This window comes from Penicillium cataractarum (assembly GCF_028827025.1).
Source record: "Penicillium cataractarum strain IBT 29864 chromosome Unknown utg000005l, whole genome shotgun sequence".
Taxonomy (NCBI): Eukaryota; Fungi; Ascomycota; class Eurotiomycetes; order Eurotiales; family Aspergillaceae; genus Penicillium; species Penicillium cataractarum.
Genome location: NW_026622741.1, coordinates 2,513,046 through 2,533,209, shown reverse-complemented (window position 1 = coordinate 2,533,209; position 20,164 = coordinate 2,513,046). Strand labels below are relative to the sequence as shown.

Sequence of the window (20,164 nt, the reverse complement as noted above, 5' to 3'; positions counted from 1 at the left end):
AGACAAGGTTGACACCTGATGATTGACACCTCAGGCAGCAAGGCTGGGCCAACTTCTCATTAAGAAGATTCGCATCCGCATCCACTACACTTCAAACTCCAATCGCCCACCTCACCATTGCAGTATCGGAGCTGACTGCCAGTATCATTAGTGCATACTGAGCTCTATTGAATTACACGAATTGCGACCCGACGAAAGGTTCTCCGCCGCGCACGCTACCTTTCGAGGCGTAAAGCCTCTGCGCGTAGACTTCTTTTGCGACACTCCGATCTCTCCCAACCGCGACCCTACCTTATCCACATCCCTCTCTCGTCATAACAATGGTTTCCCTACCTCCTCAAACGGCCGATGAGGCTGTCCGCAGCTCCGTGAAGCGTACCGCCGACCTCTTCGGCACAGAATACCTGATGGTCACACCCTCGACCCTGGCAGACGGCTCAATCGGCGTGTCCTACCGGCGAAAAGCAGAATACCAAGATGTGATGGAATTACCCCCAGCACTGGCTGAGAAGCAGGCCAAGGCCGCTGCGGGACGCACGAAACGACCCAAGATTCAACCAGCTCAGTCTCAGTCTGCGGGTGATGGCAGCGGTGCTTCGATGGCCCTCGTCAGGAGACCTGCGGGTGTGGGCGCAGGCGCTGGTGGTGGTGAGGACCAGCCTAAAAGTTTGATTCAGAGACCCTCTGCGACGAAGCAACAGCGGCCAGATTGGCACGCGCCCTGGAAGTTGATGCGTGTGATCTCGGGACATTTGGGTTGGGTACGAGCTTTGGCGGTCGAGCCGAATAACGAGTGGTTTGCCAGTGGTGCTGGTGATCGGACAATTAAGATTTGGAACATGGCGACGGGTGCTTTGCGACTTACCCTGACGGGTCACATTTCGACTGTGCGCGGTCTCGCGGTCTCACCCCGGCATCCATACCTCTTCTCGTGCGGTGAGGATAAGATGGTCAAGTGCTGGGATTTGGAGACGAATAAGGTCATCCGCCACTACCACGGCCATCTTAGCGGTGTCTATACATTGGCGCTGCACCCTCGCTTGGATCTATTGGTTACCGGTGGTCGCGACGGTGTATGCCGAGTGTGGGACATGCGAACGCGAAGCAACGTTCACGTTCTTGCCGGACACAAGGGCACCGTCGCCGACATCAAGTGCCAGGAAGCCGATCCTCAGGTTATCTCCGGCTCGCTAGACGCTACGGTGCGGCTCTGGGATCTGGCAGCTGGCAAATCCATGGGCGTCCTGACGCATCACAAGAAGGGTGTTCGTGCACTTGCCACCCACCCCACCGAGTTCACATTTGCTAGTGCCAGCACCGGCACCATCAAGCAGTGGAAGTGCCCAGAGGGTGACTTTATGCAGAACTTTGACGGCCAGAATGCCATTATCAACACTCTTTCCGTCAACGACGAGAACGTCATGTTTTCTGGCGGTGACAACGGCTCCATGTCATTCTGGGACTGGAAGACTGGATACCAGTTCCAGTCCATTGACACAATGGCCCAGCCCGGTTCCCTCGAGGCCGAAGCGGGTATCATGGCCTCGACCTTTGACCGGACTGGTCTGCGTCTCATTACCGGCGAGGCGGACAAAACTATCAAGATCTGGAAGGAGGATGAGAACGCCACCCCCGAGACTCACCCTGTTACATGGGCTCCTACTCTTGGCAGACAGCGGTATTAGAGAGTTTCTTTGGGCCATCCGTTCTCAGTTGTTAATACCCTTCTTGTCTGCTTGGTCTTTCTTGTTACGGCACTGGGTGGCGTTCAAGGTGGTTCATGTGCTTGCCCTACAATTCTGAAGTTGGGGCATTGGGAGAAAATCATTTCTGGAAAAAGGTTTCATGTTTCAGGAGAGATTCATGTTTTGTATAAGTAACACCATATAAGGCTCTTCTTTGAGTGCTACACGCAATATTTCTTACTAGTCTACGCGTAACTACAGTTCGAATAGTACTGATAAGGTTGGAGGGAAAGTATGAGTAAAGGGTATCATATGCCATGCTAACTGCCCACTCCGCAGGAGGTAAAATATTACAAAATGCAGAACTAAACTCCAAGAATGCATGTCAAGCGACGAAACAATGCACAGGAGAACTACTGCTCAATCCCCATACCAAAACTCTTCGCCTCTACATCCTCGCGGAATGCAATCTTCACATCCTCCGGTGCAACACGGAGCCGAATCTTGCTGCTCCGGTCACCACGGGTAGGAATCGTAGAGCCACCCAACACGTTCTTCGTGCCAGAGCCTTGTTCCAGAGCCAGAACGCCAGAGTTCATGAGCTCCATGGCGGCGAAGCCTAGAGCTCGCACCCGCGACGCAGCACCTCCTCCGAGTAGGAAGTCTTTGACGCCAGCGCCAGCTGCGCCGGCGACGGCGACTGCTGCGTCAGCGATACGACGGGCTTCGTCAAGGACGTCACCGAAGGTAGACTCGGTGATTCCAGTACGTTGCACTCTTGCCAACAGGGCAGCGAGGAAAAGCTTGCCAGAAAGAGGTAGGCAGCGCAGGGATTGTTGAAGGGGTGTAGATGTTGCCTCCTGGATCGCTTGCTTGATGGTTGTAATTGTGACTCGGCCAGGCTGACCCTTGCCAGGGGCAGGTTTCGGGGCCGGTGAATCACTTGCTCCCTTCTCTATGAGCGCTTTGTTCCGGCGAGCAGGAGTCTTGCTCGGAGTTGGAGGAACGTCATCTGCAGGGTCGTTGCTCGCTGAGGCGGCGTTGGCGGCTTCATCGGCTTCTTGTTCGGCAATCTCAACGGCACGTCGACAAATATCCAGGGCGCGACGAGCATCACCGCTGACAGCAGCAACTTTTCGACTAGCAAACTGAATGGCATCGGGATCAACGATGTTGCCTGGAACACTAGCCAGACGGGTGCTGATGATCTCCATCAAATCGGTGTGTCGATATCCAGGGAATGTGATACGGGTGAGACCGAGACGACTGGAAATCTTGTTGCTCAGGGTACGCTCAGGCAAGTCCATAGTATTCGCCACGGCCAAAACGATAAGACGAGAGTGTCGAAGAGCAGGCCAATTGAAGAAGTTGTACATCACTGACTGGTTCTTGGTGACCAGCTGATCCAATTCGTCCATCAGGACGACGCAAGAGACTCTGCGAGGCGAGGGATTGGAGAATTCTTGCTCGAGAAGATCAAGCGCATGAGAAGGAGAGACTCTGTCGCCCTTCAATGCCTCCCAAAGGAGAGAATAGGATTGATGCGGATCGGTGACTTTCATACCGTTGATCTCCACAAAAATAAAATCATCCATCTCCTCTGCAAGTACGGCACCATTGAGCTGGGCCACAACTTCTCGCACAGTTGCAGTTTTACCCGTACCGGGCGTACCTGAGATGTAGATACAAGCTCCAGTGCCTTCCATGATAGCAGCACTGAGATGATTGTAGACGGTATCGAACTCGGTCTTTCGACAGGGGAGTGATTGTGGGACCGTCGAAACGTGCAGGAGTGTACGTGCTTGCCGGTAGGGCGAGGCGAAGTGAGATGGCTCGAGGACGCGAGTGCCCAGCGGGGTGAATTCAAGAGGCTTCTTTACGACAATTCTAGAGTCTCTGTTAGTTTATCGATATACCAGCACAGACATAGCAATGGTTGCATACCGTTTGTTCGATGGTGTTGTCAACGCCTTCTTGCGCTGTGTCTTGGGTGTTGTGTTGGTTGCAGCCATTCTCTGTCGTTTCCTCGGCGTGGATGGGGCTGCAGTCTCGTCCTTGGTATCAACATACTACCAAACAGAGTCAGTTCATGTCAACGTGAATGATCCTTCTATTTCGACCAGCAGTAGGAGGCTTACTTCGTCATCTGCCACCTTTCTCTTCCGAGCCGCTTTCAGGCCGTCTTTCACCATGCTGATGAGTTGATGGATGTTACGCTCTCCGTACACTTGCTCCCAGTTGAACTCGTCCGTGTATCGACCTTGCACTTGGTTGACGCCTCGACGGCACACGATGCACTTGTTGAACTCAGCATGTTCTGCCTTATCCTTGGGGGGTGTTCCGTTCGGGTATTTGGCGAAGAAGGCATCCTTTGACATTACCGTCGCCTTGCCGTTGATCGACGTGACTGGGTTGACGTTGAAATCGGCCGTAAGGTATTGTTCATTGGGCAATGCATCCGGTCTCCGCTTGTTTCTTGTCGACATGAACTCGTCCGGCGAGGCAAACCACATGATGTTGACCGACTTGATCACCTCCCCCTCTTCCTCGTCGTCTTCCTCCTCCAGGAATTCTGTAATGATTCCGACCCAGTCCTTGCCATTCTCGGGAGATTTGAGGAGCACGACGTCGCCCAATCTGCACTCGAACGAACCCATCCGTGCGCCCACGATTGCTGGGCCCTTCTTCGCAGGGCGGGAGGACCGTCGTCGGCGAGATTTTTCGGGGCTGGCCTTGCTTGTCTCAGGATCTTCCTTGACATCAGGCTTTTCAACAGCATAGACCCAGTCCCAAGGGTGGTCTTCGTCGCCCAATTCATCGTCAGAGTCCTCATGCACCAGGGCCCCCTTGGTCATCCATTGCTGGGCGCGCTGGCGGACATTGCGGCGTTTCTGAGAGCCCTCATCGCTCGAGTGATCCGTATCAACTGCCATTGTGCCCGACCACGCCAAGCACTTCAATTGAGTGGACTGTGGGCTCGACGATGACGAAAGCTTTTGCAGAGAAATAATGGAAATCGCGTTGCAAACACGCGTTGTCCACTTTACTCCCCTTTTGGTTTAGTGTGGTTAGCAGATCCCGCCAATAGGAAATCCGAAAGTGGATCCCATCTACTGTATACTGTATACTCCTACAAGCTCCAGTATTTCAGCTATTTAGTTAGTTTACTCTGCAAGATAGGTCAAAGAATAGAAAATTAAAATTAGATACCTCCGTCTATGTAGTCTTCATTTGCTTGGATAGGTGACTCTCAAACCGTTGTCGAAAGATATACACAAGAGCATGCAATCACATCAAAGAATATTGAAGTAGAATAGATGTAGCTGCCCGAGAATCTAACAATTGTTATTCCTCTCTTGCTAGTAGGTATTCCCTTCTCTAATAATTATAAGTAACACGGTGGGTTTTCCTATCTAAAAAGCTTCTCGCTCCTGAAGGTCCCATTAGTTCTAGTCCACCAGCCTTCCGGGGATCTCCATTTTTTGGGTAAAGGTAACTTCCAGGCGACATTTGTGCCCTTTAAAAAGACACTCATATGCCCTCTTTGCATGCTTTCTTGGGTCCTGCATCTTTGAGCTATGTCTATCCCCTGCGCCCCTGTGCTTCTTCATTCAATCTCTACTATCTACCAGAAACTTGTCTTGCAATTCTTCAGTTATCCACTTACTCTCTCACGTCCCACTGATCAAATCTTTCATTTCCAAAATCAGTATTTCTGATTTCTTCTTGATCCCACTTCTGCCCACTATCCATGTCTGCTGAATCCTGATTGAGTCATCCAACTATGGACCCGTGAGCTTCTACTATGACCGCTGAAGATATCGGGTATAGTTCTATTTACTGATATTATTGCAGAGATCGCTTGAGGCCTGGGTCAGCCCGGAGTATGCCACCCACATACCAAAATCGCCTCGCCATTAGGGCCCCTTTGCCCATATAGGAGCTAACTCAAGAGCTAGGTCATTACCCTCCAAAATACAGTTCTTATTCCGAACATGGACATCATGAAAAGACACTCCACCAAGAGCGGAACACACCGTCTGCCGAAATTCCAGTAGGAAACCTCATTGATCTTGACAGTCCTCCTTTATCGCCCCAGTTGGCTACTTTAAGTACTCCAGCGCCCCAAATCGACCAACGTACAGACAAACCGGCAGCCAAGCCAACGATTCCAAACATTATTACAACTCAACATACAGGCCATTCTACGTCGTCTCAAGGCCATAGAGGACGTGACTATCCATCTTCTAGCGGCCTTCGCTCACCAATCCCTAAGACAGAAAACACTCCCCCGCCACGCCAGACCCTCTCAGCAAGGTCAAAATGGCGTGCTAATATGGAGCCTGACTGTAAGAAACCCGTGCATTATGTCGAGGATCCGGTACTAAACTCAATCATCAGCCATTTTCGTGTTGGGCGATTTGAATGCGTAAGGTCTCGTTCTGTGCCTTATTCCAGTCCCTGTTAGCTAATCCGCCATGAAAGAAGGAAAGATGCCTCGATAACCTCGCTGTTTGGCAGAACAACTGCTCGTCCTGGACGAATAGAGATATTTAAGGACGTTTGCCGGAGCACTGGCGCCTTCATCAAACCCCCAGTCGAGAGTGACACGGTACGTTGGGTCACCATATAATCCCAATATCAAGCTCTTGTTGTTGACTATTCACAGCAACTCTACATATGGGGAAACAAAGATCAGGTAGTTAAGGCCAAGAAAATGATCCAAAATCTAGCGATCGAGCACCGCGAAGAATTGGCCAAAAAGGCCAGGAGGCCATCCCCAAAACCGGGAACATCGCGAGTTCGTCCTTACCGCGAACCAAAACCACCGCGTCAATCTCCCGGTTTTGAGCGCAAACATCCTTTAGAGTGGGGGAAGATCTCGCCTTACAAGAACCATGAAGAAATGAAATGCAAGCAAGAGAAAATGGCATTGGAAGCACTTCGAAAAGAGCCCAAAAGTGTGGAGTGTAAAATGTGGAGCCCCAGTCAAAACAAAAAGAATTTCTTGGATCCTAATCAGTTCATGCAGCAAAAACTTATCTTCGTGTGGCCTACCGATGGGCCTTCACCTCAAGAATGCCTGGGGATGGATCTCGAGAAGCTGGACAGTATCCGTTTCGACCATCAAGTCCATGCTTACCTGGACCCCGAGAACCCGACACTCGTCGTTGTTGCCAACAACGAAGGCTTCAATTCTAGATCCGTTGTGGATTTCCTTCGCGCAGCATGGAAGGAGGGAATGGGGAGAACTGACCTGCACATCAAGAAGCTCATGCTTGCACCACTCAGCCACGAATTTTCCAGGTACGGCGTCACCATCGAAAGACATGGCTCGATCACGAAACCGTTTTTGCACAGAGTTCGAAGTGAAGATGCAAATGCCCGCCGTTTGGCGTTTACCCAGGTGATGGATTCTATTCGCAGTTCGATCTTCGACGAGATTCTGCAGAACATGCAGACCTCTCTTTCCATGATCAACTACTTCAATGGCAATCTGCGGATGCGATTCCACTTCGGCACCTTTGTTCTAGACAGATACCGACTGTTGAAAACCGGAGCAGATGCGTTCTCCATGGCTGAAATTGCGGCCATGATTGGACATGAGCAGTGTCGCGGACGTGTCGTGCCTGGGTATGTGCTTGAAACTCTGGTGCAAGATCACATTTAACTGACAATCTGGATAGACTGAAGATCGGAACAGACGACTTGTTGAATCGGCTTCGTCAAGCAAATGACCTCCTTGAGCCCATCGGTCAGGTACGGCCTCTGAATGAGCTGGAGTTCATGGAGCCTATACACTCAGCCACTATTGAGTTCACACGAGACAATTCGGATTTTCGACTGGAGCTTTACCTCAAGAGAATCTCGCGTGCGGGCGAAGTTGAGATTAAAGGTCACCGCTGGTTCAAGGCGCGCCGTGGCGAAGACAAGACTCTGAGAATGCCGCTGCAGCTGGTCATGGTGGACTTTGCTAGGTAGGCCCCCCCCCCCCCCCTCATTCCATATGATAAGTATATACTGACAATATCTCACAGGGCTGACTGGCAATGCAACATCGAGTTATTCGAAGTCGCCGAAGAGAGAGAACTCACCAAATCCCATCGTGAGCTCGCATCCAGCATCCGATTCGCCAGTAGTGGCGACAGCCACCACTTCGTCTCCAAGGCTGCCATGAACATCATAGTCTCCAAAGACACACCTGACGCAAACATTGTCAAAAAGTCCGCGATTCGGTTCAAGGTCAAGGGAACTAACCTTATGCTCGAGCTCGCTCGATTCGACGTCTACAGGGGAGCCACCTACTTCAACTCGTACTTGAGCGCCACATTATTCGACCCTAATTGGGATTCCCTGATGGGAGGAGAGATTGGGGTAGGCGGCGTGAAGTTCCAGTCACGAGGCGCCGGATTGGAGGCTTTCTTCCCGTCAACTCGCAGCGGTAATGCAGAGGAAGGCGCTGGTCTGGAGGAGGTCTTAGAAGTTGTACAGAGGATTGCGGCGCTTATGGGTAGCCCTGAGATTGGGTTGAGTGGGCCGGCTAAGGATGATAGCATGGCTGGATTGATGGACTTGGAGCTTGGAACACTGTTCTAGGGTGATTATCATTATGTCTTTTGATATCTTCCGCGGTTGAATGTACGGTTAGATATGTCGAACGAGCTTTGAAGGATATGACTGTTTTCAAGTTGAACACTGGTCACCCCGTTGACTAACTCATCTTCATTGTAATCAAATATTTTGTGTTAAAACTTCTTGGCCGAAGAGTTTTTTGAAGATGCCTGGGATTCGTATACCTTCCAAATCAGGTATACCTCTTCCACTGGGATACTTGCAGTCTAGCATAAATGGGTGATAAAATCCCTGCATTCGACTTCAGAGCTGATGTGATATATAGCGTTTTGATATTTTTTAGCATTCCTAGGATAGGTTCGCACTCATAAATTGCGTGTAGATGTTTAACCAGCAGCTGCACCAGCAGTCTGCGCGGGAACGGCCTCGCCGCTGAGCATCTTTTGTCGGAGGACTATGGAGAGTTAGCAGATAGCTCATCAATCCGGGCATGCAGCCTGGAACGAGAATCATTCATGACCAAGGAAACACTCACCTTCTTCAACAATCCGCAGCTGCTGGTTCTTGCCCTGTACGATCTTCTCCAACTCCTGTAGATTCGCATCCAAGCCCTTCACCTTGTCATTGTAAAAAGCAACGGCCTTCTCAGTAGTCTAAAACAAATCGAAAACAAATCAGTAGCTGTCTGAATCGTCTCAATGCATCTCTCGGCCTTTTCCGACCATACCTTCTCAACGTAGAAACCAGTTCCAACATCAACAAGAACCTTCTCCCGATCCGTCAACCGGCCCTTGACATACAGCGAGCTAGTCAGAGGCACCAAGATCTCATCCCGGCCGTCGGTGCCCTTCTTCGCAGAGCCGGTCACACCGTCATTGATCGAGTTCACGCAGTCCCGGAACTTGGCCTGCGCGGCGCGCAGCTTCGCATGTGATGAGGTCAAGTGCTCCAGCTCGGAGGTGAGACGGGTCTGGAGGGAGCGGAGTTGAGGCACGGAGAGGGAGGCGAGATTGACTGGTAATCCCATATAGGGTGCACGTTAGCTAGCTGGTTTGTTGGGTTGGCCGTGGATTTGCGGGTTGCGCGCGTACCTGAGCCCGAGGGAGCTCCGGAGGAGCCGTCTGAGGATGCCATTGCGGGCTGTGTGATGTGGGTAGATTCGAATTGTAGCAATTCGAGGTCAGAATCTTATGCGCCCAGTGGTGGACTCTGCACGCATTCAATATGCGGGCGGAGGTGGGGGTTTGGCAGCTTGAGGAAAATGAAGGGAGGAGGGCTGTGGAAATAGTGCGGGTAGGGATTCACAGTGTATCTCCGGAGTGGGATGTGGTATATGCACGCACCTCTGTCCCGCCTCGAAAGTCTTTCGTGAAATCCGCTTTGATTTTTGTTTACAAGATTACAGCTAAGAAAGCCTGATATACTCTTAGAATCTATCGGATAACTTATTACAGGTATATCGAAGCAAAGCAGAAGAGTGGTGGGTAAATTCGCTATGTTACAATGGCTATCCATTTTGCGCCTTAATAAAATACAATATGCTACAGATTCACACCTGGCTACGGCCTCACAGCTGGGCGAGCAGGTCTTGAACAAACGTGGGAAGATTATGGAGAGATACATCCTCTTTGACGCCCAGACGGCGGCACTGTACCTCCAGAGTCTGGTTCTTCTTCCAGCCATTGCCAACCACCACAATGACTGGGTAACCGATCAGGTCAGCGTCGCCCAGTTTCCACCCCATGCCCTTGTCCCGGTCATCAAGAAGGGTGTCCACAGGCTTCGAATTTCCTGAGGCAAGACTGTCATAGACTTGTTCAGCCACCGAGTCCAGTCCCTTGCCAGGAACCACAACAACCTCAAAAGGAGCGATGGCACGAGGCCAGTTCAATCCCTTGTCATCTGCCAAGCGGTTCACAACGGCTGAAATCATGCGTGAAACTCCAATTCCATGACAGCCCATCTGCATGGGCACGATCACCTCTTTAGAAGACTTGCCCCCGGATTCAGCAGATCCGTCAAGAACCGCCGAGTTGACAGACACAGAGGCATTGAGCACTTCACTGTACCGCGTGCCTAGGTGGAAAGTATGGCCAAGCTCCACCGCAGGGTTACTCGTCAGAACACCGTCCCCACACTGCGAGCAGCGGTCCCCGTCGTGGACTCGGACGAGACTGAGCTTGTTCGAGGTTCCAGGGAAACGGTCCAACATGGTGTATTCGATGTCTGCAGTGGTGCAGCCAGACTCTTGGAGAAGATCGCTAAGCGGCGGGCGCTGGTACACCCGCACCTGCGAGTCGTACAGGTCGAGAACACGCGGCTTCTCAGACGATTTGCGAGACTTGACATGGGCAACCCACTTCTCCAATGGATTCTCGACACTGAGGTCGAGGTCGATACCTGCTGCCGTTGCAATTGCTTTCGCGGCATGCGAGTTGACGTGTCGCTCTTCTGGCTCTGTGGACCCATTTTGCATCGAGAATTTGGGGTACCAGCCCCGGAGAAGAGTATTCCCATCATGCGAAATGGCCATCCACATACCAGTTGAAACTGTTGAGCCTCCTTCGACAGGGGCATCCTCCTCTGTCTGGAAGCCAGGTACAGGATCCTTCCCAGATTCCTCAGGGAGGCTATGGGTCTTACCGTCTGCGAGCTCCTCATTGTATACATGGTCGCAGTTTGAGCAGCTAACGACCCGGTCTTCACCCTTGGCGCTGATGAAGTGGTATTCGTGACTGAGATTGCCCCCCATATTTCCTGAGTCTGCTGCCGCCACAAGATATGGAATCTTCAGTTCGTCAAATAGTTGGGTATAGGCATGTTTCACAGCGCGATACGTCTTGAGCGCCTCATCCGCATTGTAGTCGAATGTGTAGAGATCCTTCATGACAAACTCTCGCCCACGAAGAAGGCCTTGTCTCGGACGAGCCTCATCACGGTATTTCCTCGCTTTAGGAAAGTCAGCATGAGGTATTTTATAACGGGGCGGGGAGTTCTGACTTATTTGGTAGACTCGTAGAGGAAGGCTTTTATAGGATGTTGTTAAATTACCGACCAGAGTAGTTATCTCTTCCTCATGAGTCGGAGCAAGAATGAAGCGACTACCCTTTCGATCCTCAAATCGGAATACCTTTGTTCACATTAATAGCCGATTCTCTAGTTATCAATAAAAGAGGCCTACCTCGTCGGAGCCTTCGGTCAGTCGACCGGATTGTTCCCAGAGCTCCTGGGAAGAAATTGACGATAGCGAAACTTTCGATGCCCCTTTGTAGATATTAGTACACAGGTCAGAGACTTCGGGTGTATGCTATTCACCTAGTGACCGCATATGCTTATCGATGAGACTCTCTAGTTTGTCTTGAACTCGCAAACCAAGCGGCAGGAGGTGAAACACTCCAGAATATGCCTACCGAAAAGGTCAGAAATTTGAAGAGAGATACGAATCAAGCTTTGGTTGCTTACCTGGCGTAGGAATCCTCCTCTAACCAAGAGGTCATTCGCATCCTCTTCGTTTTGTTAGTATTTGTCCATCGAAAAGTTCCTTGTCGCAATGGACGTACCCTTCTCTCCGCTGACGGCCTTCTTAGAAATACCGCCCGTAGGAATCCAGAAGCTGGATACTCGAGTCCGCCCATCATTCTATAGCCTGTTAGCGGTTGCAATTGCATGATCCGGGGAATCAGTCATCTGCCGGCACATACATGAAGCTGGCAGCGCTGGACGCGGCGGCCCAGCACCAAGTGCCTCCCAGGGAAGCGACTGGGTACGGGGCGTATTCCAGGGATCATTGAGGAGATAAATCCCAACCGATCAACCTTCAATTAAAAATTCCCGACTGACGGCAGGAAACTCCAGAAAAGCGTCGCGCGGCGGTCCTTGGGGAGTGTTTCTTATCGGGTGGTCCGAGCGTCCTGATAATCGGTCCGCCGCAAAAGATTTCTCCGTCCAATTTTCTCTCCAAGAAAAAAAGTCCCCCAAAGCCGTGAATATACCACCATGGCGAAAGGGAAAGGCAAGCGCCAATCGGGCGCAAATGAGACTCTTGCTGATGCAGGTGTCTCTGTTTCCAAACCCGAATCCGCCCCCGAAATCGAGATGCCTCAGCTAGACGAGGGCGCCTTCGCTGGCCTCCGACAGAAGATCGAGCAAAGATTGAAGGATCAGAGCTCTGGCAAGGGAAAGAAGAAGAACGACAAGTCAAATGCTCCCGCCCAGAAGATTCCCGCGACGAAAGAGAAGCAGGATACCCCCAAGGCCGGCAAGAAGCAAGAAGGCTCTGCCCAGGGCAAGAAGCGGGATCGCAACGGCGATGTGATTGCCAGAGACGAGAAGAAGGGAGGAAAGAGCAAGCAGGAGAAGCCTGGCTTGGGTGCGAACAAGAGTAACAGTGATGATACTTTGCGCCAGGAGATTTTGGCACTGGGCGGTACTGAGGAGGACCTTGAACTACTTGCCGATGTCGACTCGGAATCCGAAGTTGAAGGCACATCTTACAAGCCCAAGGCTAAGGGTGGTGACGATGATCTACGCAAGGAGCTCTCCAAGATGCTAGAAGCTGCGGGCCACGTTGTCCCAGAGGACCTAGCAGAGGATGAAGTGGAGGAAGAAGCCGAGGCCGAGGATGACTTGGAGGAGGAAGAAGAAGCCCAAGACGAAGGGTCTGAGGGCGATAGCGAAGAGACCAGCGAACCCGAGGACGATGATTCTGAAGCCTCCGACGTTGAGGAAGCACCCCCAGCTCCCAAAGAGGTCAAAAAGAAGGAGCCTGAAGTTGTCATTCCCAAGGAATTTGCAAAGCTTGTATGTAATATCCCACCCTGGCCAATTTGGTTATTCATACTGACCCTTTCATCTCTAGGCCGTTCTCCCTCGTTCCGATTGGTATGCCATTCCCCTGTCTCCAGTTGGCAGTGCAAAGGAAATGAACGCGCTTCCCCGTCACCTAATCGACCGAATCCACGAGCTCGCCAATTCCCTTCTCCAGGCGGAAAATGACGAATACGCCAAAGCTCAGCAGGCATCCGCCTCTTCATCGCACAAGTTCTACACGACCATTATGTCTTCCGGTACCCTGAGCGATAAGATCTCGGCTCTTACTCTTGCCGTACAAGAGTCGCCTCTACACAACACCAAGTCTCTCGAGACTCTCATCGGACTGGGAGGCAAGCGCAGCCGTGCCCAGGCTGTTGAGGTTCTTCGGTCTCTGAAGGATATGTTCGCCCAGGGTACTCTGCTGCCCGCGGATCGTCGCTTGAAGTCATTTGCCAACCAGCCTGGTCTTGTTGCTGCATTCCAGGGCGCTGGTGGACGATGGACGGAGCGCGATCCGCTCCCAGGTGGTCTACAGAAGAGCCATCTGATTGTGTGGGCGTTTGAGGATTTCCTCAAGGAGCAGTACTTTGAGATTCTCAAGATTTTGGAGGTCTGGTGCAATGACGAGATTGAATTCTCGCGATCTCGCGCTGTCAGCTATGTCTACGAGCTACTCAAGGAGAAGCCCGAGCAAGAGGCAAACTTGCTCCGCCTTCTCGTGAACAAGCTTGGTGACCCCGGAAAGAAGATTGCTTCGCGTGCTTCTTACCTCCTGTTGCAGCTTGAGCAGACACACCCTATGATGAAGCCTCTTATCATCAAGGCTGTTGAGGAGTTGCTGTTCCGGCCTGGCCAGAGCCAGCACGCCAAGTATTACGCTATCATCACTCTCAACCAGACTGTTCTCAGCTTGAAAGAGGAGAAGGTTGCCATGCAGCTGCTGGACATCTACTTCGGCATGTTCGTCACCCTTCTGAAGCCCGCTCAGCCCGATAAGCCGGGTCCGAAGGGCAAGCCCCACGGCAAGAAGGGCCCGAAGGGCAAGGGCCGCAACCAGCCCGCCAAGGGAGAAGCACAAGATGATGAGATGCGTGAGAAATTGACCTCTGGTGTCTTGACCGGTGTCAACCGTGCCTATCCCTTCACTGACGCCGACTCCGACCGGTACGTGGACTCTACGCCCAATAAACAGCGATATCAAGTATACTAACATTACTTCTAGCCTCTCGAAACACATCGATACCCTCTTCCGCATCACCCACTCATCAAACTTCAACACTAGTATTCAGGCTCTCATGCTCATCCAGCAGCTCACTGGATCAACCCAAGTCGCCAGCGATCGCTTCTACCGGACGCTGTACGAATCTCTCTTGGATCCTCGTGTTGCCACCTCATCAAAGCAGTCTCTCTACTTGAACCTCTTGTTCAAGGCACTGAAGAACGATCTGAACGTCCGCCGGGTAAAGGCCTTTGTTAAGCGTATCGTTCAGGTGCTCGGAATGCACCAGCCTGCGTTCATCTGCGGTGTCTTCTACCTGGTCCGCGAGCTGGAGAAGACCTTCACTGGCCTTCAGTCTCTGTTTGACCAGCCGGAGGACAATGAGAGCGATGGCGAAGAGGTCTTCCGCGACGTGCCCGATGAGGATGATGAGGAACCCGCCCCCGCCCCCGTCGAGACCAAGCCGAAGCAGAACAACGGATACGATCCTCGCAAGCGTGATCCGGAGCACAGCAACGCCGACAAGACCTGTCTCTGGGAATTGGTATGTAGCTGGCTTATTACCCCCATTATTATTCACCCCCCGCTAACGCATCTTAGCTTCCCTACGTGTCCCACTTCCACCCCTCCGTCTCTGTCAATGCCTCCCGTCTCTTGGAGCATGAGGCCATGAGCGGCAAGCCTGACATGACCATCCACACTCTTACGCACTTCCTTGACCGCTTCGTCTACCGTACTCCCAAGGCCAACGCTACCTCTCGTGGTGCCTCGATCATGCAGCCTCTCGCTGGTGGCGAGGCTCAAGATCGCCTCGTGGAGGCCGGCAAGTCTGCGGTGCAGGGCCAGCCTCTCAACTCAGAGAACTTCTGGAAGAAGAAGGCCGACGAGGTCGCTGCAGAGGATGTCTTCTTCCACGAGTACTTCAACCGTGTTAACAAGGACAAGACCAAGGCCAAGAAGGGCAAGGATGCAGAGGACGGTGCCGACGAGGATGCCGCCGATCTCAGCGACAACGAGTCCGAGATTTGGAAGGCTCTTGTCGACTCCCGGCCTGAGCTGGAGGCTGATGATGACGATGACGATGATCTGGATATGGATGATCTGGACTCTGAATTTGACGATGATGAGGATGAAGATGAAGATGAAGAGGGCGAGGAAGCCGCAGGTGGCGACGACGAGGTCATCTTCAACGACGAGTCGGACGTCCCATCCGATGAGGATATGGACGATGCCAGCGACTTCGGTTTCGAGGAGGAGGAAGAGGAAGTTGCTCCTCCGCCGTCGAAGAAGGCTGCCAAGAAGGCCGCCAAGGTGGAGAAGGAAGAGGAATCGGACGATTTCGACATGGACGTGTCGGACGACGAGGCCTTCTTCAACAGCGACGACGACCTGCCTTCCGACATGGAGCTCGGTGGTGTGGAATTGGAGCCCAAGGCCGATGCCTCGGACAACAAGAAGAAGCGGCGCAAGCTCAAGCACCTGCCTACGTTTGCTTCTGCGGACGACTATGCGGCGCTGCTGGCGGACGAGGACGATGGTATGTAGGGTGGTTTTCTGTTGTCTTAACTATATACTTGGACATATGTTTTTCTTTGCATCAAAAATATTCGTTATGGGAGGGCAGTGCTCCGTTGGGATTTTTTATTTACATATCGACGGGGCCTGGGTTTAGGGTCCCGGGGATGAAAATCAATGCCATTCAGGCTTTCATTGAGTTGTTCTTCGTATGATCTCTTGGGGGTTTTACTGGTAAAGGTAGCTATCAAGAATAGGGTCTCCCAGGGATCCCATCATCGTGGTACCCGACACCTCTACTACGATTGGATCCAGTGGTCATCACGCAATATACGCCCTCCACCAATTCTCCCCAATAACAACCACCCTACCTAACATTTCAAGTGGTCTAGATAGGGTCCATAATACCGTACAAGGCGTCCGGGTAACGAGCCGAGCGGCTCCAGAACGCCCCCGGGTTCTACAGTAGCACGCCACCCTGCAGACTGCAGTAGCGTACGGCATACTCCGTACGAAGTATGTACTAGAGTCCAATTTGCTAAGAACATTGAGAAATCCTGAATATACTCAGCCAAACAGAGTCGCGGGATCCTGGGGAGGAAATGGAATGCCGAGTCTGTTTGTGGACTTGGGATGAGGCCATCGTGGAGGACGAGCACGTCAGAGGCGGGAAGGTGGCCATGCCGCGTATACGGGGGTATCCTCGGTCACTGGGTGGTTGGTGGTCTAGGAGGAATGTGGGCTAGAATGGTGCTATATAAGAGAGTGTTTATTGGATATTTATGATTGGATAGACTGTTAATATGTCCATACAGGATTGTACTCTGGTTGGAGTTGTAGTTGATTGGTGACTGCTGCATGCTAAGTCAGGCAGCACGTGGTCCGGGTACTGTCAGGGCAATACCGTGATTTCCGCTTTGGGCGATTTCAAGTTCAACTCAGAACTCATCATTTCTTTTCTTTTTCGCCTCCAGACCAACAAAAGAACGATCAAGGAAATTACCATCCACACTGCACAGGGGCAATATCGTTGATCCCCCACTTTAATCCCAGCAATATCAATGCTCAATTGGCCAGTGGACCAAAGACTAAGGCTAAGACCCCCTTCCTCCAAGGAACCTCCAACACCGCATCCGGGTTTAGCACCGCCGACAGGATCGAATCAGCACGGGCACAAAGACCACTGCAGCAGGATTCCATGTTTTCAGAGGTTGAATGCACGGGTTTTCTGATTTCCGACCGGGTCTCTAGGAGGAGACTGCGGGGCGGGCTCTCAAGCCTTCATTCGATCGCATCCGGCGGGGTTGGTGAAGGCCCACTTCGGCAGGTCGTGGCTTACGGATATGGTGTGCGGGCGCAACCCATTTTGGGGCTACGTACGTGAGATACGTTTATGATTTTTTTAATCTGGGTATTTCCTTGGGTCGTATGCAAGGCTGGAGATCGCGTTGGATCTCGGACTGGCCGTGAGCCCGTATTATCATGCGAATTTGGATCTTTTTGTCCGAGTTGCTGCAGCGTGCACGAGACTGCTGCAGACTGCAGATTGCAGACTGGGAGAACTCAATATACGATAAACGCATACAGATTCATGAGCACAGAGTCATAGACTCACAGACTCACGGTCTCTAGACGAGTTAGATGCACGGGGATCTAATTCCTTTCTAGGGCATATAGCTGGGTCCTCGGAGGGCGTATTTAGTCTTCGCCTCTTGGCTTGACTAGGCTTTGCTGGGCTTTGCTGGGCTTTCCTGGGCTGATACTTCCGCTGCCTTCGTAGTCACTTTGTACCTTCCCCCCTGGACTTCCAACCAGCGGCACCCATCCATCGTTTCCAACGTTTCCCTCAGAACTCCGCCGTGGCTTGAATAGGTTCGCCCATTGCGGCTGACGTGCTACCCTCTATCACGTCATGTCCTGAGATCGACGAGATTTTTCCATTCCGGCTCTGGGAGTGGGGTTCAGCGTATCCATGAATACTGAATACTGAATATTAATTACTCCAAAGAAAATTACCGCGCCGCTACGATCGCAACGGTACGTAGTCCAGGTATAGCTGAATACCAGGATACCAATTCTGGCCCTTCTTGGCCTTTTTTCTCTTTTTTTAATTTATTGCGATTCCCGTTTCACTTTCTTCTTCTCTCTTCCGATCTTTCTTTGAATTTTCTGCTCTTTGTCGAGACTGAAGTTGAACTTCCCCCAGTTCATCCATTGCGCTCTTGCAGTCTATTCCCCGGGTCTCTTTGTAGATCCCGTCTGCCCTGATCGCATCCCCGGAACGCTACCATTATTCCACTGCTGGTAACGAGATCTCATTGATTTCCAGCCCTCGGAGAACCAGAAAGAGCCCAAAAGAAAAGAAAAGAAAAGAAACACCAGCATTTCCCATACGCAACTTCAGTACTTTCATTCCCAGTCCACCAACGCAACTGTACCCTCATCCACGGCGGACATTTTTATGTATCCGAAAAACTTCGGCACCGTTTCACTCCTCGACTCCGCCGAGTACCGTCAACAGCGGCTCGCCCGCTCGTTAAGCTTAAAATGGCTCGGCCAGAAGACACTGCAGCAATGGACACTCATGAGGGGGACAGCGATCGCTCTCCCGACTTGAATGACAAGTTGGAGCGGAATCAGAAGTTGAAGGAACTCGAGGAGGGTCAGGGTCAGGGTCGGCGATTGTCGCATCATCATGTTACGGCGATTGACTCGTCGTCCACGAGTGAGAGCGTTGGTCGTCAGATTGAGATGGAGTCGGAGAATACTATTAAGTATCGGACTTGTAGTTGGCAAAAGGTGAGATTTTGTCTATGCGATATGGTTGAATGGTGGTGTTTTTACTAGGAGGAGGGAACTTGGGAGAGTTGGTGCTAATCTGACGCATTTAGACTGCTGCCCTGCTCTTCTCCGAGTACATTTGTCTGGCTATCATGTCTTTCCCCTGGTCGTACTCTGTTCTGGGTCTCGTGCCCGGTCTGATCTTGACTATTGTTATTGCGGCTATCGTGCTGTATACCTCGCTGATTGTCTGGTATGTTCTACATTACATTAATATACGCAGCTGTGCATAGCTAACACATATTTTCTAGGCGATTCTGTCTACGACACCCCGAGATCCGTGATGTGTGCGATCTTGGCCAGTATCTTTTCTGGGATTCCAAGATCGCCTGGTGGGCCACTGCAGTGATGTTCCTACTGAACAACACCTTCATCCAGGGTCTGCACTGCGTCGTCGGTGCCGAGTACTTGAACACCATGTCCGGTGGTGCAGTCTGCACAGTTGTCTTCTCCCTCATCGTTGCAATCGTCTCGTTCTTCTTCTCTCTGCCTCGCACATTCAGCGCTCTATCCCGAGTCGCCACCTTTTCCGCCTTTTTCACCTTCATCTCCGTCCTTCTGGCGACCATCTTTGCCGGCATTGAAGATCATCCCGCTGGATACCCCGAGAAGGGAAATCCCATTGTTCTGGCGATTCCCGCCAAGGGCACGACGTTTATTTCTGGCATGAGTGCATTCTTGAATATTAGCTACACTTTCATCGGTCAGATTACCCTGCCCAGCTTCATCGCCGAGATGAAGGAGCCACGCGATTTCTGGAAGTCCGTCACTGCCGTGACCATCGCCGAGGTGATCGTCTTCAGTCTAGTCGGGTCAATCGTGTATGCCTACACTGGTACCCAATACGTGACCGCGCCCGCCTTCGGCTCTCTCTCGGACGAAGTCTACAAGAAGGTCTCCTTCTCCTTCATGATTCCCACGATCATTTTCCTGGGCGTCCTGTACGCCTCCGTATCAGCCCGTTTCGTCTTTTTCCGTCTGTTCGAGGGAACCCGCCACAAGGGCAACAATACCGTCGTGGGCTGGGCTGCTTGGGCGGGTATCCTGGCCGTCCTGTGGATTATGGCCTGGATCATCGCTGAAGTTATCCCCTTCTTCTCGGACTTGTTATCGATCATGAGTTCCCTGTTTGATTCCTTCTTTGGTTTCATCTTCTGGGGCGTGGCGTATATTCGCATGCGGGCTGCCGATCATGGACCGGACTTTTATAAGACTCGTGGTCTGCGTGGGTGGTGTGGTTTCATTTTTAATGTGTTTTTGATTTTCGTCGGTCTTTTCTTCTTGGGACCGGGTACCTATGTGAGTATCATTGAATCCGGACGCCCTTTTAATCTCATTTCTCCCGTTGCTAACGTTCTTTTTTCCTTCTTCAGGCCTCCGTCATGTCTGTGGTCCAAAGTTACCAGTCTGGCACCGTCGGCGGTGTCTTCACTTGCGCTAGCAATGCACTTTGATCTATTCCCGCAGGGCGGGGAGTGTGTTGTCGTCTCGCACTATGGTTTCTTTTTCATTCTCTCCT

At 51.7% G+C, this 20,164-nt stretch overlaps 7 protein-coding genes across 7 annotated transcripts; 4 read left to right on the top strand and 3 right to left on the bottom strand.

The window, feature by feature from the left end:
- Positions 1 to 320: 320 nt before the first annotated feature.
- Positions 321 to 1,685, top strand: N7496_006588 (WD40 repeat domain-containing protein; the record flags this gene model as incomplete). The annotated part of the gene is made up of 1 exon (XM_056699517.1): positions 321 to 1,685. One exon carries the CDS (start codon positions 321 to 323, stop codon positions 1,683 to 1,685), a length of 1,365 nt encoding a protein of 454 aa, XP_056554930.1.
- Positions 1,686 to 2,098: 413 nt separating this feature from the next.
- On the bottom strand, positions 2,099 to 4,618 carry N7496_006587 (origin recognition complex subunit 1; the record flags this gene model as incomplete). Its single annotated transcript, XM_056699516.1, has 3 exons — positions 2,099 to 3,572; positions 3,630 to 3,754; positions 3,824 to 4,618. The coding sequence occupies 3 exons, from the start codon at positions 4,616 to 4,618 to the stop codon at positions 2,099 to 2,101; spliced, it is 2,394 nt and encodes a 797-aa protein (XP_056554929.1).
- Positions 4,619 to 5,680: 1,062 nt separating this feature from the next.
- N7496_006586 (uncharacterized protein) lies at positions 5,681 to 8,282 on the top strand (the record flags this gene model as incomplete). Its single annotated transcript, XM_056699515.1, has 7 exons — positions 5,681 to 5,739; positions 5,937 to 6,034; positions 6,087 to 6,114; positions 6,171 to 6,297; positions 6,355 to 7,319; positions 7,373 to 7,663; positions 7,724 to 8,282. 7 exons carry the CDS (start codon positions 5,681 to 5,683, stop codon positions 8,280 to 8,282), a joined length of 2,127 nt encoding a protein of 708 aa, XP_056554928.1.
- A 362-nt stretch (positions 8,283 to 8,644) lies between these two features.
- Positions 8,645 to 9,392, bottom strand: N7496_006585 (prefoldin subunit 5; the record flags this gene model as incomplete). Its single annotated transcript, XM_056699514.1, has 4 exons — positions 8,645 to 8,712; positions 8,794 to 8,911; positions 8,986 to 9,272; positions 9,350 to 9,392. 4 exons carry the CDS (start codon positions 9,390 to 9,392, stop codon positions 8,645 to 8,647), a joined length of 516 nt encoding a protein of 171 aa, XP_056554927.1.
- A 433-nt stretch (positions 9,393 to 9,825) lies between these two features.
- Positions 9,826 to 12,046, bottom strand: N7496_006584 (putative proline--tRNA ligase AIM10; the record flags this gene model as incomplete). The annotated part of the gene is made up of 7 exons (XM_056699513.1): positions 9,826 to 11,207; positions 11,310 to 11,388; positions 11,440 to 11,522; positions 11,574 to 11,664; positions 11,721 to 11,764; positions 11,819 to 11,897; positions 11,960 to 12,046. 7 exons carry the CDS (start codon positions 12,044 to 12,046, stop codon positions 9,826 to 9,828), a joined length of 1,845 nt encoding a protein of 614 aa, XP_056554926.1.
- A 208-nt stretch (positions 12,047 to 12,254) lies between these two features.
- N7496_006583 (RNA-binding ribosome biosynthesis protein MAK21) lies at positions 12,255 to 15,834 on the top strand (the record flags this gene model as incomplete). Its single annotated transcript, XM_056699512.1, has 4 exons — positions 12,255 to 13,058; positions 13,117 to 14,234; positions 14,293 to 14,833; positions 14,890 to 15,834. 4 exons carry the CDS (start codon positions 12,255 to 12,257, stop codon positions 15,832 to 15,834), a joined length of 3,408 nt encoding a protein of 1,135 aa, XP_056554925.1.
- Positions 15,835 to 18,378: 2,544 nt separating this feature from the next.
- N7496_006582 (putative neutral amino acid permease) lies at positions 18,379 to 20,099 on the top strand (the record flags this gene model as incomplete). The annotated part of the gene is made up of 4 exons (XM_056699511.1): positions 18,379 to 18,603; positions 18,696 to 18,838; positions 18,897 to 19,944; positions 20,019 to 20,099. 4 exons carry the CDS (start codon positions 18,379 to 18,381, stop codon positions 20,097 to 20,099), a joined length of 1,497 nt encoding a protein of 498 aa, XP_056554924.1.
- Between the last annotated feature and the right edge of the window lie 65 nt (positions 20,100 to 20,164).